Below are 18,182 nucleotides of genomic sequence, written 5' to 3' on the forward strand. Positions count from 1 at the left end.
AAATCCTCATCTTGTGATAAAGTGTCTTACAAAGTACATGTATATGTTTAAGTGTAGTAATGTACCTTAAATGTTACTGAAGTGAAAAAATGAATGAGATCAAGTAATGATCTAGCCCTCTAAAACTGTTACTATGTTAAAAAATTCTGAAGAAAGTCTGAAATTCCCAATTTACGACCCCCCCCCCCCCCCCCTGCATGTATAGAAATTGCACGTCGAGCACACACTGACGAACAACATATTCATTATCAGAAAACTTGTTTGCATAAGTTCATATTACTCAAATATAGGTCGGTCTGATCATTGCACCTCTGTGGTTTACAGTTGATAATAAAAGGCCTAATCATATGTGGGACGTTGCTACATTTATATACTATGCATTCTAGTACAGTGACACACTGTTTAAAAGGTTATAAGGAATAAGAAAGTTTATATCAAGCTATTGAATATCGTTAAGCAACTTCTAGCAATATTTAGTTGATCGTCACTTAAAAACCTGCATGTGTTTGAACGAGAATGGTGACTAAATCTTTGAATCCGCCACTTTACCTGTAGCGAATCACGTGATGTCACACAGGTATACAGACCAGGAAGTACTGACACGTTTTTGACTCGCCATGTTGGATTATCATTAAGGTTTGTAATTATTAAATCTCAACATCGAATAGGGTGAACATATGTATAATGAAATAAGATTTCTAAGATATTGAGACTGAAAAAACAAAACAAAAACAAAACCATATATGTTGTCTTTTCAGGGTCAATGAACATGGACCCCGTTCGTAATTGGGCCCAAGATGTGTTACGGTGTCATCTCTGTGAGATCCCGGTTCCCCCTCTGTACTGTGACATTTGTAAAAAGCATGTATGTAAAGCTTGTGTAGGGGAACATTTCTCAGATGAATCCACAGAACACAAAGTGGTGCCATTTAAAAGTTTGGGATCCGCTACAACATGTCAAAAACATTCATCAAAATTATGTGAATTACGTTGCGAACAATGTGACATTCCTATCTGTTCAAAGTGCATTTCCTCTGGAGAGCATGAACAGCACAAAAAAGTTAACATTTTAGAAAATTTAGAAACCAAAAAAGCAGTTTTACAAAGAGATTTACAAGAATTAGAGGAATCTATTGATCCTAAATACCGAGAGATTGCATTACACATCTCCGAACAGAAAGCTGATCTCAATAAAAACTCACAGAAAATAAAAAAAACCATCAACAAGCATGGAGAAGATTTGCACAGAGAAATAGACACCATGATCCAGAACCGAAAATCTGATCTGGATGAAATAGACTCTAAACATCTGGTCGTCTTAACTAAACAGGAAAATGATATAAAAAGTACTATTTCTGAAATCACAGAAATCATTTCTGATCTAAAGAAGCTACTTAATTCCGATAATGTCAGCATTGTCTCTGCCTATAAATCCAGAAATGTTGAGTTCAGAAGATTGCCACCAAAACTCACGGTTTCCTTACCAAGTTTTGCCGCTCATAAAATTAACAGAGAATGCCTTTATCAGCAGTTTGGTTCTCTGACAGAGTCATCCATCAAAACAGAAGAACATGGCTACACCATGGAATCTCCCGGTGCTGAGTCCTCTCCCCCGAACAGACCGCTCATTGATATACCACGGACCATCACAGAGATAAACACTGAGCAAAGAGGATTAGACAATGTGTCCTGTCTCAATGAGGAGGAGATATGGACGTGTGGTAACGAAAATATCATGAGACTCTATAACCTCCGAGGGGAACTAGTGAAGTCAGTCCAAACCAAGTCAGGGAAGGCGCCATACGACATAGCAGTGACAAGGAGTGGGGATCTAGTTTATACTGATTACTATGATAGAACTGTTAACATAGTTAAGAAAACACAGATACAGACAGTGATCAGGGTACAAGGGTGGAGACCTTACCGTGTCTGTAGTTCCTCCTCTGGTGATCTCCTCATTCTTATGAACAGCGATGATTATCAAGTTAAAGTAGCACGCTACTCAGGCTCTACAGAAAAGCAATCTATTCAATTTAATGACAATGGAGAACCTCTTTTTTCATCTGGTATTTATATTAAATACATATGCGAGAACAGAAACCAAGATATGTGTGTGTCAGACAGTACGGCCAGTGCAATAGTGGTTGTTAGTCAGACCGGGAAACTCCGGTTTACCTACACTGGTCCTCCCTCTACTACCAAGGGATCATTTAATCCACGCGGCATCACAACAGATAGCCACAGTCGGATCCTAACATCAGACTATACCAACAAGTGTATTCACATTATAGATCAGGACGGACAGTTCCTCCGCTACATTGACAACTGTCATTTACAGCGTCCATGGGGTTTATGTGTGGATTCCAGAGACAACCTCTTTGTGGCTGAGTACGACACAGGTAAAGTGAAGAAAATCCAGTATAACCATTGAAAAGAAGTTTGGAAAACATTTCAAATAAACATATATGTGCATCACATGTATGAACATATTATATATACTATGAAATGATTAAACAGATGTATGTATTTGTATTTATAATTATTAATATGCTACCTTATATGGACCTATAGAGTAACGAAAACGCTTAATTCTGTATGAAATTTTCATGACGTCGCAATGATCTTAGCACGCTCTTACCGTCTGGCGGTTATGATGATGATTCTGAGGGATTTTCAATTCTCAAAGATAAACATAAGTAATCAATAACAATGTTAAAAAGTTCATTGGGATATGAACTTGGTTGGTACATGATAAAATCGGCTGAGCAGCCATTCAGGCTTCACAGGATTTGATCACGTGACCAACCAAGTTTATCCCGGTGAACTTTTTAACATTGCTGTTTATTTCTTAAATATATAAACTGGGATTGTGTAAATATAATTGTGTTTGAAACCGTGTTTGATTTCACATTTTTAAACTTAGTATCATATACACAAGTGTTTGATGTAAACAAGCTGTATAAGAATATTTAATGCATGCATGTTAACAAATTAAAGCTCACTTTTTTGAGCTAGTGAGTTTTATTCAACTTATGCTTTTCCATGATCATATATTTGTACTATTCACTTTTATATATATATATATATATATATATATATATATATATATATATATATATATATATATATATATATATATATATATATATATATATATACACACACACACACACACACACACACACACACAGCTGAAAAGATCACTTCTGGAAATTTAAAAGAGATCTGATGGTTAATTTATTGCCCACACAGCATCCATAATTTTGTTAATCAAGGTACATGTATATGGATCTCTCAAAAATCAATGACTTTCCATATTTAATTATATAGAATTTATATATATATATATATATATATACATACATATATATATATATATATATATATATATATATATATATATATATATATATATATATATATATATATATAAAACTTAAATAAATGAAAACACAAAGATCGAGTAAAACATAAGCGCTTTCATTTTCTTCAGATGTTTTACAATACAGTTTTATATATATTTCACCGACCACTGAGGTTTTTCTTGGATTTATCTATATATATATATATATATATATATATATATATATATATATATATATATATATATATATATATACATACATACATACATACATACATACATATATATATATATATATATATATATATATATATATATATATATATATATATATATATATATATATATATATATATATATATATATATATATATATATATATATATATATATATATATTCTATATAATTAAATATGGAAAGTCATTGATTTTTGAGAGATCCATATACATGTACCTTGATTAACAAAATTATGGATGCTGTGTGGGCAATAAATTAACCATCAGATCTCTTTTAAATTTCCAGAAGTGATCTTTTCAGCTGTAAATTAACTTTTATTTTGTTATATACTTGTAAAAAGTGAAGTTTTTTAACACATTAAATATTAGATAAAAATTTGAACATTTTCGTACATTTCCATGTTAGGGGGGTCAATATATTGGTCTTAAAACCACGACAATCCTGCCCTCTTCATCCATTTTCAAAATATTTGTTTTGATCGCAAAAACTGGTAAAGAAAACTGTAGTTAATGTTATAGGTGGGTTCAACTTTGAAAATCTTACACTATTTTCCAATATGTTTAGAACTTTTTCCTTTAAAAAATGTTAAAAAGCTACAATTTAAAAGATATATTTTATTGCGTTTTAACTGGATTAAACAATGATAAATGCAAGTAAAAGTAAATAGATTGTAAAAAATAATTTACTTAAAATTCATAGGCACAATTGTATTCCTGTACCTACATGTACTACATCAACAGGGAAAGTACGTCCCTTATACAACATTCATACATGTTCAAATGCTTAAAATAGGCTTCATGCTGATATGATAATTACATAGTAATACATGACGTTTCTAAGACCAAAGCAAAAGCTAGAGCTTACTGTGATAAATGACCCCCCCCCCCTTCCCACCCTTATAGACAAAAAATCAGCTCTTTTGGGATGTCACAACTTGTTTCAATTTTGAAATGGCAAGATACAACCAGACAAAAACAACACATTATCAAATAACAAATCAACGAGTCTTTTAACAAATATACACTGTAAATAGAAAAAATATTCAAATGCAAAAAGGAAAAACGAGTCCATCTTTATAATGACACATAAGAATGGTTCAATGTTTAGGTTTTTCAACTCCTATTGGTTTTTTCTTCTTGTGAGGATGCTACACAGAGGCATGTATTTACATAACACTAAATCCATTAGAATTGCTTCATGTTTTGTTTTGTTTTGTAATATTTAGCTGTAACAGTGTTTACCCTGTTAATCCAGTTACACAGTATATTTTACAGAGGCAGTTTTATACACAATACTTTAAACAAGGGGCGGTCTATATCTATAGAATACAAAATACAGGGGCAGTTTACAAAATACTATAGGGGCACATTAAAAAATGTCACTTGTTCATATGCGGGCGGTTTGCAGAATACCACAAACAGGGATGGTTTAAAGAATACTACATCCACAGCAACATGTCTGGGGATAGTTGGGAGCGTAGCAGTGGTGTTCGAATCCGTAAACGTAGAAGTCCGACTCAGTGTTCTTCCACTTGTACAAACACTGGGTGACGGGAACAATCCGAACTTTGTGCCTCTGAAACAAATACCCAGTGATATTCAGGTCAAAGTAGAAAACAAATTACAAAAAACACAGGTGATAATAACTATACATAAACTCTGTGAGTATTTGATAAATAAGTATTAGTTGCTTAATAATTACATGGCATTCGTTAAGCCAATGCTGTGAGGTCATCTATCACTATAAAGCCATCAAAATGTAATTTATTGGTTCCCAAGCCCTCGTTCATCGGATTAAACATTGTGCATTTATTTTTCCATTTTCATTATTTAATGAATAAATTAAAATTTCTCGAGTGCGCTTACGAATTCTGGAGAAAAAAAGTCAGATCAAAGACCGCATTTTAGATACTTAAGACAGTAAAACACTTGACTTTGAAAAAAAACATTATAACAAACATCGTGCCGATTCAGACTAAATGCAAATGGCTGCAGAATCTATTTAAAAGACGCTGTGTTCCAGTTATTATTGCAACAGCGATGATTTAAGTTTTGTTTTGAAGAAGAATGTCGTAAAACTCCAAATGCAAGTAGAAGGAGATTCTGCGGCTAACATCATACTAATAATGCTTAAACATGGGGTTTTCCCAGCCTTTTGAGCTGTGGTGTTTCCTGAAGAACGTGAGGATTTGCTTATTTCATTTAAATTGAGCTAATAACAAATCTAAAACTGATACATTCAATGCAAGGGAACTATTTATTAGCTTCAAAACATTGCCTTTTCTTGATTTTGATAAGAATTGCAGCTTGTTAAAATAAAAGGAAATATCCAGCATCCCTTTTTTATGAAATTTAAAGAAAAATATACCAACCCTGGCCGCATTTGTTTCTGAAAATATTGGCCTGAGAACCAAGTGATAAATTTTTTATGGTTTAAAACCATGAAAATTTACCTGCATGAGGATGCGCTCCGTGGGGAACTGGTGATTCTGGATCAGACGCACAGATGCCTCATTGATTTCTCTCTCATGAAAGTGATTGATTGGCCAAACCTAAGGAATAATTACAGCATGTCGCTTATCTACACCAACTTGGATTTCAAAAGTGATAATGGGCATTAATTTGTGTGGATTTAGTAAAATGCAAGGATAAAACTTATGATACATAAGTTCTTATTTCTATATTTCGGGTTTAATAATAATCGTTATTACATCTATAAAGGCAGCAAAATTAGAAATAACAGACAATGTCAGAGAAACAAAACATTGAGCTTTGTTGGCAAAACATGGATACTGGAACAGCAGCCTGTTCAAATATCTACCCTCTGGTTGCTCTCTTCGAATGCAATCTGTCCGGACACATTCCGGATGAGATGGTCCGGCAGAGGTGTCCGCTCCACGATGTGATCGTTGACGTGGTTCTTCCTGTAACAGCCAGAAATCACAAGACTTCAACAGAAGTCAACAGTACGTACACACATACATGCATATAATATGTTCATCATACAACTTCAAGTTCAACTAAGGCATATTTTCAATGACTTTCTGCGTCTCTTTTTTTAATACCCGGTAAAAGGTTGATTTAGTTTTTTGTGTTAAAACACCTCAAATTAACACAATAAAGGACTTGAGCATAAAGCAGCTGCTATTGTATATAAGTACCTTGTACTTCTAACTTATTGATTACCAGTTAAAATTTTTATTATTACCAGGTAACTGTTAGTTTGATGTAGCACTTCAGGTTTCTATGTCCAGCACATGTTTTACACACCACCATACCATGGCCATGGCATGTGTAACACCTACAAAAAGAAAGATGGAGAGGAGCTTCAATTTAGCAAGCTAAAAAAAAACTTCACTAAAAAACAGTCTCCTCTTCTCGAAAAAATGATGAAAAACTGTCTTTCAAAAGTGGTCTCATGGTGCCACAAATTTGATCTCTAGCAATGACCTTCAACTAACATTTACCTCTGACCCTGACATTTCACTTGAACAAATATCATCACATGCAGTATATGTGTACTATTAAATGGTTTATTGTTGACTCAAAGCTCAAGTCTCACATGTAATTTACTGACCACAAATAAACCATACTGCATCAACTACAAACCATTTAACAAATACATTTGAACTTCGGTATCTCGAACACAATTATCTCGAATACTATGGATATGTCAAAGTTATTTGTAAGTCCCAACCACTTATTACCCTTCATATCTTGAATACTTGGATATCTCAAAGTTTTTAACCAGTCCCATCTAGTTTGGGATAACGAGGTTTGACTGTAAATCTATCTCACTAATTGCTGACGTAGAAATGGCAAAAAAAATGGTAAAAAAGAAATTCATTAAACTTAATGAGAACTTGATCAATAAAGTTAACTTACTGTCTTCGTCCGTCACCATGGCACCAGTGACATCGTTCACGTCGGTGTTCGCCGTCATGGTAACGAGTGGTATGACCACTTCCATGGCAACTACTACATCAGGCATGAGTTTTACTAAGCTTCTTAAGTTTAAGATTTCATCGTAACCGTAAGTTACGATGAATATCTGTTTTACCAAACTTCTTAACTTTAAGTTACGTCAAAAATATCGTCGTAACTTACGACAGCCTATGGGCTACTCTAAGTTAAGAATTTTTCGTATTTTTCTAAATAAATGAATAAAAATGGCCGCCTGCTTATTGTTTATTGAAGTTTTGAGAGAAAATGAAGACAAGGCTTTGCGTCGTGAACGCGTTTTCAGAGACAGGAGTCAAGTTCTTTTAAAATATGTTGACCGACAGCGAGCTAATTGGGCGATATAGGTTACTTACTCTCTTCGTCCATCACCATGGCACCAGTGACATCGTTCACGTCTGTGTTCGCCGTCATGGTAACGAGTGGTATGACCACTTCCGTGGCAACTACTACATCTGACCTGCAGGTCCCCAAATTAAAGGTCAGGTTGTATTAATTTAATAATAAAATCATGTTATTAAATGAAATATTTTTTCTGTATGCAACTTCATTTCAATTCCAATTTCATTTTCATCCTCTTTTGCCATGAGGCTTATTAACAGTTGATGAGAAAATCATAATAGGACATTTAATACAACTTTATTGTTCTCTTCCTACTTTCCTGAGTGTTCCATTGTATATAAAATGTTTCATAAAGCAGTCAAGCAAAAAAAACAATGGATATACAGTAAAACTCGGTTATAGCGAAGTTCCAGGGACCAATGAAATTACTTCGTTATATCCGTAATTCGTTATATCCGTATAACGAATTCGTAATAATATTTATAGCGAATTCACTATATACATGCATGTTTTCTTTCACTTTCACCATACAATATCTTTTGCTAATTGATGCATAAATTAAAACTACATTACTTAGATACCTTGAATAATCGGACTGTGAATTAAAAAAAAAAATGAAAATAAGTTCTTTGAAACTATTTTTCTAAATGGTAGTGCACAATTTTATAAACTGTAAAGAAATTCGTTATAAAGGTGTTACATTTCGTTATTATTCACCTCTACGGGACTCAAAATCAGTTCGTTATATCCGAATTCGTTATAACCGTAAAATTTTGCAAAGATTTGTAAAGCATTTTACCGGGGATTCAAAAAAACTTACTGTATCTTGAAGACCAGCGCTAGTTTTGGATGATTAAGGCGGACTGGTTCTTTGTGAATTGAATATCTAATGTTTTGTTTAAATTCAATTATAGGATTCTTTCATTGTAATCCCATGCGATAGTTGTGGTTAAATAAAACGAAATTCCACATTATAAAATTAATATGTTATACAGAAAACAAATTGTACATTTACGGGGAATTCAAATAATCTATGATTGCATTCTCATGGGCTAGTTTTGACTAATTAACATGGAAAGCTTTCGATGACAAACTGATTCTAGAGGTAGTTTACAACACAGCCGTTTAAGATACAGTTAAGCGACAATTCGAGAGGATCGAAACGATACACATTCAGATACACAAATTATAAGCACAAACATCGGATTAACTCTCAAATTTACAAATAAATTTTTATTTGGTGATGAAAATAAAAAGGGTTTAGTTAAAATTTGGATATTTTGTGTATCTTTTCCAAGGATTTTCTTCTTAATGAGATCAATAGAATCTTAAAATGAATATCCAACTCTCTTAATTTAGTTTAGAAATATTCTGTTAAGATTGCATGTAATTTGGTAAATGCAAACTGTAGGTAGGTAAGTGCAATAGGAGAAATTAAACACTACTTTCCATTATATTTAAAAAGTTTTTATAAACCATACAATGCAGCACTTGAGAAGTACAAATACATTGTTAAAAATAATTGATCTAAAATTCATATGTAAAATTGTATTCTATAGCTATTAGTACATAGAACGGGGAACGTATGTTCCAAATAACACATTCAAATAGAAAAAAACAAACCAAGCAACCATGCATTGCAACAATAAGTGTAATTGTTAAATCCCCTTATACATATTTTCTCTCACAGATATTTATATTTAGTCCATAGTAAAGATATTGGCCTGCAAAACTAGTGCTTTAGAACATGTTTTGGACATGGACATGTTTTTGCTAGGAATAATCGCCCCAACCTTTCCTTATATTTTTGTTTGAATGTTTTAAAGGGCTTCAGAGTTAAAAATATAACATTAGACAACAAAATTAAATCGATCATTTAAAATAACTCCTTACATTTAATGAATACACGAACTAATGTCTAACACTGATTGACCTAGCTTTTGGTACAAATTTAGCAAGTCGTCTTTTACAAATATAAAAATTTAGAATCACAAATACAACATGAAATAAAAAAAGTATGATATCAAAATTACATATATGAAGATTACATTGATAAGTGATTTCTCCTGAAGGCAATAAAATTAGCACTTAGGGGATGTTTCAGTTCTTTTAATTGAAATATACACCAAAAACAACACAAAAACTGTCAATTAATATAACAAATCTTTAAACAAATATAAGTACTGGATGTACAAAAGATAAAAATACAAAAAGGAAAATTCAAGGTTATTTAAATAACGAGAAAGAATCCATCTTTGTTAAATTGCACTAAAAAATGGCTAACTGTTTTGATCTTCAACTATTGCTGAGTTTTCTTTTAGTGAAGCTGGTAACAAAATACAAAAAACAGCGGCGTTTAAAAAATACAAAATACAGGAGCGTTAACAAAAATTAATTCAAAATACAACGAGTCACTATACATGAAATTAAATGATACCGCCAACTAAATCTGTTTCATTAACATTTTCATAAAAATGCTAACGTTTTGAAGCCATATCTTGTTGATATAAATTAACGTCATTTATCACTAAATCTTGAAAAATTACCTGCATGAGCTACCGCTGCGTGGAAAAGTGGTGATTCTCTCTCTCTCTCTCTCTCTCTCTCTCTCTCTCTCTCTCTCAAATAAGATTGAATTAGCAAAAACATTCTGCTTGAATAAAAAAATGGAAAGAAGAATGTTTTGTTGAGTCCTACAGTAATCAGTATAAAGATATCTTCTATGAAAATCGTGTCCATGTAATTTAATTATTCTCACTTAACTTAACTAAATAAATGATTTTAAAAAAGGCTAAACTCATTAGATTACTCTCTCTACATCATACCCTAGATTACCACCATCCTGTCATTAAATAATAATTATATTATAAGACATTATATCACATGGGGATTCTACTGAGGATTTACTAGCAAGGATTTGATAAAAGTTCAAAAGGACTAACTAACTTTTCATCACACCAAAAATGTTATGCCACTTCTTCTGTAGTAAATTAACATATAAACAATCATTCTAAGACACGCCTGGCACCAGCTAATAATGAAAATACAATTTTTCAAATCAAGGATTTTACTTTCTTCTTTAATAATCTGAGATCCACATTTTCACTTTTAGTTAATCACATGCCTCACGCATGTAGCAATTAACTTAGGGAGGTTTGGAAATGTTGTCCTGGCAATATACAACCAAACAAAAATCACACATTAGCTGTCTAAAATCCTTAAACAAATGTCACAGGGTAAATTATTCATTGATCCAATATTTGTTTTAATGTTTTGATATTTAATGTACTAATTCATATATCATTTTCAGCATCATCTGTAAACATGGTGAATTAAAGGTCCCTGGAATTTACTTCGTTTCCACAAACAGTTCATTCATATTCATAATATTTTATGTTCATTGGTTGAGTTTGGAGTGTGAAAGGTCAAAGGTGTTTGAGTCATGTGAGAGTTCCATGATTGGTTGTTATTTTAGAAATGTTAGTGAAAGAGTTCTTTTACAAGGTTTACACTTAAGTGTGCATGCTTGGCGCCAAATCCTAAAACTAATACACGCCACCCCCAGACAGCCCGGATAAAGGAAGAGTTTATCTTATTCTCCCAAATATACCATCTATTTCAATACATTGATATTAAACAACTGTCATTTCGGTGAGTTCATTTACTGCAGTTGCTTAAGTTATCTGTTGAGTAAATAATCATTTAAAACATAAACTAATATTATTCAAGCATCGTTAGATATATTTAATGCGTGAATCTAAGCTTTGTGAGTGTGTATTTTAATATATTCACTTCTGTAATAATTATCGTTACAGATCACCATAAATTCTATACATTGAAAAATATATATTCAAAGAACCCAACAGCTGAGTTGTTCATTCTTTGACAACATCGATTTAACATCTAAATGCGGCTGTGACACATATATCTATTGCCAATATTTATAAAAAAAAAAAAAAAAGACAAATTAAAGATCAATTAAATAGCAGAAAAAGGCTATCTTTATTTGCACAAAAAATGAAAATGGGTTGGATTTTAATCTCTGGCTGGGTTTTTCCACTGTGACACTGGTTACAGAATATAAAAGACAGCGACAGTTTACAGAATGAATCCAAATCATAAAAATTGCTCCAGATTGTGATTTTGCTTTTTCAACTTTTATTCTCATTTATTCTTGTGAGGTCTGTTACAGAATACTTCATCCCCAGTAGCTGGAAAGTTGGGAGACTCTGTATCTCAACTACACATATTTTTTATTTGAAATTTCATATCCTGATTTTTAAATTAAGTAGGGATTTCAACGAAAATTCGAATATTCGACTATTGCTTGATCATAACGATCATCAACTAAATTTTTCATAGTCGATTCCTCGTTAAATTCAAAACAATATTTTTTATGGATCAGTTACGAATTAAATATGCAGCTTTTTTTCTCAGCATTTGTATCTATAAGTTAAAGCTTCATGTGTATTTTTTATCTATGAGCTTATTTATTGGTATGTTTTTTGAATATTACATTTTATTTAAAAGTACTTCTAAAGACAAACATGTAATTAAAAATAAAAATTTGATGTTTCTTTTGATGTTAAATATCAGTTCATGTAGTTATTTTAATGCAGATTACAAGTTTGTATAATCATATAATGCATGTACAAGTAATATTTTTGTTACTTTTCAGTTTATTCTAAATAAAATACATTTTATTCCCAATAATATACATTGACTACATATACTTATGTTTATGTAATTAATGTTTTTGATTTAAAGATAGGGTGTATTCGACAGTTTCATTTAAAAGGGACATAAAACAGTAAGATGAGCCGGCTTCACTGAAAATAGAATCAAGAGTTGTCTTTTCCGCCACGCAGTTTGCGAGCTCTGCAAATTGGTGGCAATTATCAGGAAGTGTAAAAAAAAGAAGAAGATAAAATGTAGACACAAATACAAAGAGCAAAAATCTAGCAAAAGAGAAAGTGCCAAGGCTAATGATCGAGGAAGGAAGATCTTCAAGCCCGCCCCTTAAATCCGCCACTATCACCTGCAAGTTATCACGTGATCAAAGATAAGTAGCAAAAAGACCAGGTAGAACAAACAATCTCTGGACTCGCCATGTTGGATTATCAATAGGGTTCGTTATCATTCTCGTCATTTTTCGTTATTATATATCATTTTTAATGGTTTGCATATATAAGATATATAAACACTTGAAAGAATACCATTGATTAATATTTACAAGTGAATGCATTGTACTTTATGTGATGCGTTCCAGTTTTAAACTTGTATGACGAAATCTATTGAAACAAAACATATTAGATCTATTACAGTTAAAGACATTATAAAACAACAATCTAATGGTTACATAAGTTTAATTTTTTATGATATCTTTGTCTAGATAAAACCGCGTGACACTCTTAATTAGTTTTTCCTCGGACGTCTTTCTTTCTAAAGAAAATGAAATTAAAAAAAGAGCTATATTAATGCAGATTTAATTTATCCATTATTCAGGGAACGAATTTAGACTCATGTCAAAAATGTTACTCAAAATACGCCAAATGCACCTTTAAGTAGGATTTCAGAAGATATTTACTTGTAAAAAATATCGATTTTCAACGTCACACCAGTAGCTGCATGTTCCATGACAATAATCAAGTGGGATTTAAATGTCTACAGCCACGAACTGTTCAAGCTTAAACAAAGATTGATAACTTAAACATTTCAACTCTTTAAAGTTAAAGTACACACATCTTCCAAATACTTAAAAAACTTACTAACTTAAAGCTTTTGTAAAGGGCAATGAGAAATAACACAGAAAATAGTTATATTGGAAATGCTAATGTATATTCATTTTATAATGCAGCCGTATGAGTTATTATATTGTATATTGTATTGTACTAGCAATAAAACTGAAAATATCGTGTTTATATAAACTTAAAAACGATATGTTGAAATTAATTATTTTAGTTAATCCCTTCACTTTTTTTTAAGCAACATATTGTATATTTAAGTATGTAATCTTTACTCGTTTCACAGTCGTAAAGAGAAGATCCAGAAACAACAGAATTATTTAAACGCAGCTGTAATCAAAAAGAATTTTGCATCCATTGCATCGTACTGCTGTATCTAGACCCGTAAAAACCTTCTACAATGCAAACATATTTTTACCAAATTCAAGTACAAAGAGAACAAAACAAAGAAAAATTATATTTCGAAAAATGATATTAATGCACTATTTAACAAAATGTGCGGGGTTTGGTTGAAGTTGTTGTTTTATTTCTAAATAGCATAAATACTCATTTTAGATATTTAAGGTTGACATTTCTTGAGCCGTCAATTATGTATCCAATTTTTAAGTTTATGTATGCATGCAACAAATTTACTATTACTCTAATCATATGGTTTAAATAATTGGGCTACGTCACAAATTCAAATAATTTATTTTATGCAAAACTTGACTTTCAAATTACTTATTTCAAACTGAACAAACATTGTGACAGAAAATATACTGGTTTAATGTACGTACATCTATATACAAATTAATACAATATGACATTTGCATTCCTATCTACTACAAAAGATATATTTTTACTCGTGTAAAAGAAGAGAAGACAACAGAATTATTTAAAAACAGCTGTAAATAAGAAGGGTTGTGCATCAACTGCGCCGTGTTGCCAAATTCAGACCAATATGGTTTGATAAAACCTTCTGCAGTTAAAAAAATATTTCTACCAATTTCAAGTCCAAAAGAAACCAAATAACGATTATGAATCGCAAACTGTGCAAAAATAATCGTTGAAATTTTCACTCTTCATGTACGCAGATTTCTGCCAATAAATTACATCTTAACGGCTAACTTTCGTGATAACAAAAGCCAACTGTTTAAAATGGTACATGATGTCATTTTTGTTAGACCAAGAAAACAAAGTGAAAGTGTTGATGTGTTGAAATATAGTTTGTATTAATACACTTTTAAACAAAACTTGTTGTTACTTTCAAACATGATAAATACGCTTTTTGAAAAGTTAACCTTGACATTACACGAACTACGCTGCTAAGCTGTCAGTTGTCTGTCTATTTTTTTTTTATGTTTTTTTCTACTGTTGTGTATATATGCAGCAAATTTATTAGCACTCTACTGATTTAGTTCAAATTATTGGACTATGTCATAAACGAAAATGATTTTTTTTTAGCATTAAGCACTGACTTTTAAATAGCTTTAATTCAAAATGAACAAACATTATGACAGAGTACATGTTCTTTTTTTTTCAGGATCACTAAGCATGGACCCTTTGCGTACTTGGGCCCAGGATGTGTTACGGTGTCATCTCTGTGAGATCCCGGTCCCTTCCTTGTACTGTGACATTTGTAAAAAGCATGTATGTAAAGCTTGTGTAGGGGAACATTTCTCAGATGAATCCACAGCACACAAAGTGGTGCCATTAAAAATCTGGGGAGCTACAACTATATGCCAGAAACATTCATCGAATATATGTGAACTTCAATGCGTACAATGTGATATTCCAATTTGTTTACGGTGTATATCATGTGGAGAGCATGAACAGCACAAAAAAGTAAACATTTTAGAAAGTTTCATGCGCAAAAAAGCAATTTTACAAAAAGATTTACAAGAATTAGAAGAATATATTAATCCTAAATACCGCGAGATTGCATCCAACATCTCAGAACAGAAAGCAGATTTAAATAAAAACTCCCAGGAATTGGCATCCGCCATAAACAAACATGGAGAAGACCTGCACAAAGAAATAGACGCCATGATACAAAAACTGAAATCTGATCTGACTGATATGGACTCCAAACATCTGACAGTTTTATCTAAACAGGAAGATGAAATAAAACACACGATTTCTGAAATCACGGCAAGCATTGCCGATCTAAAGAAAATACTGGAATCCAATGAGGTCGGCCTTCCCTTTGCTTACAAATCTAGGAATGCTGAATTTAGAAGATTGCCTCCTAAGCTTACAGTTACCTTACCATGTTTTACGCCTCATGAGATAAACAGGAAAAATGTTTCCCAACAGTTTGGTTTTCTGTCAGCGTCGTCAATTCAAACAGCCAAGCATAGTTACACATTGAAATCTGCAGAAGCTAAGTCTTTTCCTCCAGACAGACTGTTTATTGATGTACCACTGATTATCACAGATATTACTGCTTATAACGAATGGTCACTTTGTAATGTGTTCTGTCCAAGTGATGAAGAGATATGGACAAGTGGTTATGACAAATTCATCCGACTTTACAATCTCCGTGGGGAACTTGTAGATTCAGTACAAAGCAAGTCAGGGATCAGTCCAGGTGATATAACAGTGACAAGGAGTGGGCATTTAGTTTATACTGATCAAAAGTACAAAACTGTTGAAATAGTGAATTCGAAGATCACAGAGATAAAGACATTGATCAGAATACAGGGGTGGAAACCTCACCGTGTCTGTAGTACTTTATCAGATGACCTCCTGGTTATCATGAACAGTGGTGATTATAAACAAGTGAAAGTTGTGCGCTACTCAGGCTCTACAGAAAAACAATGTATTCAATTTAATGACAAAGGAAGACCTCTTTTTTCATCTGGTCGTTTCATCAAATACATTTGTGAGAACAGGAACTTGGATATATGTGTGTCGGATTCTAAAGCTAATGCAATAGTGGTCGTCAATCAGGCCGGGAAACTCCGGTTTACCTACACTGGTCCTCCCTCGACTATCAAGGGATCATTTCTACCAAAAGGCATCACTACCGACAGTCAGAGTCGGATCCTGGCTGTAGACTGGGACAAGAGTCGTATTCACATTATAGACCAGGACGGACAGTTCCTCCGCTACATTGACAACTGTCATTTACAGAGTCCATTAGGTATATGTTTGGATACCAGAGACAACCTCTTTGTGGCTGAGAACAAAACAGGTAAAGTGAAGAAAATCCAGTACTATCAGTAAAAAGAAGTAAAGTGAAGAAAATTCAGTACTACCGGTAAAAAGAAGCGTGCCAAAACACTTTAAACAAATATGTATGGGCATATGTATGTACATAACATAAATTACATTTAATGATTAATCCATTGCATGCGTTTGTTTATATATATCTGTATTATTTATTTGAGTGTTTGTATATTCACATGTTAAAAAACTGTGCTTTTTTCGAATGTTTATATTGTGTATCATAACATATGCATAAATATATTTCATGTAAAAAAAGCTTTATAAATTGTAAATACATTCATGTTCCAAAAAGCTCAACTAAGAGATCTAGTGATTTTTGTTCTATTACAATCATGATTTTTGTTCAATAACATCTCTAGATATTAAGATAAAATTTTTATTGAAAACATTCAATTATCAATATGGAAAGTTGTTGATTTTTAACACATACACGTCCTTTGATTATCAAAATCAAGGATGTTGTTTAGGCATAAATTAACTATCATATTGATCTAAATTTTCAGAAATGTACTTTTAAGCTATATACTTTTATTTGGTAATTTAAAAAAATATCCATATATTTAAGTTTAAAGCATACAAATGCTCGTATATCTTTTTTAGAGCTCTTCTTCGTACGGACATCAATATAGTCGAACCATGTCAATGTCCATTCAGCCCTTTTAATGAGACCGAGTACAGTTTAAGTGCGCGTGATTTAACGCATCTTTTTTTTTCCTGCAGTCGTAGGTGCAAAGTTATAACATTTTTGTGTTTTTAAACAAAATCAACATTACATGTAACACTAATTTGTTGAGGAATTGTGATTTTATGATTCCTAAACAAATAAGCGTTACATATAATGAACTCGACTGTCATTCGCTTTCACCCTAAAACCGTTCTTTACTTTTGGAGGGAATTGATCAGTCTTTAAAACGTAATTTGGTCCAAATTGTTAAAGGGGCATGGTCACGATTTTGGTCAAATTCTATTTTTATGTTTTTATTATATACAATGCTTCAGAAATGCATTTCTAATGATCAAATAAAATTTGAGTCATTTGTAGAGTTATAAGCAAAATACAGGGCTCACATTTCGTTGTCATGTAAACAAGGGTCGTGCCCTGTTTTTGTTTACATAGGTTCAATATACCATTAAAAAATCTTTTTCCAACTTTCTTGTCTATCTTTTTATTCATTAATAAACAGTTCCTAACGTTTCACACATTCGTTTTAGGTTTAAAACTGAAATTTTTACTTCAACCTTTAAAATGTAAACAAACGCTTTGTTTAAATATCGAGGAATTTCAAGCTTCGTAACTCGCTTATAACTCAATAAATGACACTCAA

The 18,182-nt window shown here is 32.2% G+C and overlaps 3 protein-coding genes across 4 annotated transcripts; 2 read left to right on the forward strand and 1 right to left on the reverse strand.

Moving 5' to 3' along the window:
• Positions 1-369: 369 nt before the first annotated feature.
• Positions 370-3,054, forward strand: LOC105338990 (tripartite motif-containing protein 3-like). The gene is made up of 2 exons (XM_066082615.1): positions 370-636; positions 759-3,054. Exon 2 carries the CDS (start codon positions 764-766, stop codon positions 2,429-2,431), a length of 1,668 nt encoding a protein of 555 aa, XP_065938687.1. The 5' UTR covers positions 370-636; positions 759-763; the 3' UTR covers positions 2,432-3,054.
• Positions 3,055-4,270: 1,216 nt separating this feature from the next.
• LOC136274863 (protein SSUH2 homolog) lies at positions 4,271-8,039 on the reverse strand. Of its 2 annotated transcripts, none has more exons than XM_066082616.1 (5): positions 7,918-8,039; positions 6,810-6,902; positions 6,423-6,525; positions 6,055-6,153; positions 4,271-5,177 (listed from the first exon to the last, which is right to left on the reverse strand). In XM_066082616.1, the coding sequence occupies exons 2-5, from the start codon at positions 6,875-6,877 to the stop codon at positions 5,031-5,033; spliced, it is 417 nt and encodes a 138-aa protein (XP_065938688.1). In that variant the 5' UTR covers positions 6,878-6,902; positions 7,918-8,039; the 3' UTR covers positions 4,271-5,030. The 2 variants fall into 2 exon arrangements, with proteins under 2 accessions (XP_065938688.1, XP_065938689.1); XM_066082617.1 differs by lacking the exon at positions 7,918-8,039 and adding an exon at positions 7,487-7,587.
• Positions 8,040-12,828: 4,789 nt separating this feature from the next.
• Positions 12,829-18,182, forward strand: LOC136274864 (tripartite motif-containing protein 2-like). Its single transcript, XM_066082618.1, has 2 exons — positions 12,829-13,031; positions 15,170-18,182. Exon 2 carries the CDS (start codon positions 15,181-15,183, stop codon positions 16,852-16,854), a length of 1,674 nt encoding a protein of 557 aa, XP_065938690.1. The 5' UTR covers positions 12,829-13,031; positions 15,170-15,180; the 3' UTR covers positions 16,855-18,182.

This window comes from Magallana gigas, chromosome 4, assembly GCF_963853765.1.
Source record: "Magallana gigas chromosome 4, xbMagGiga1.1, whole genome shotgun sequence".
Classification (NCBI taxonomy): domain Eukaryota; kingdom Metazoa; phylum Mollusca; class Bivalvia; order Ostreida; family Ostreidae; genus Magallana; species Magallana gigas.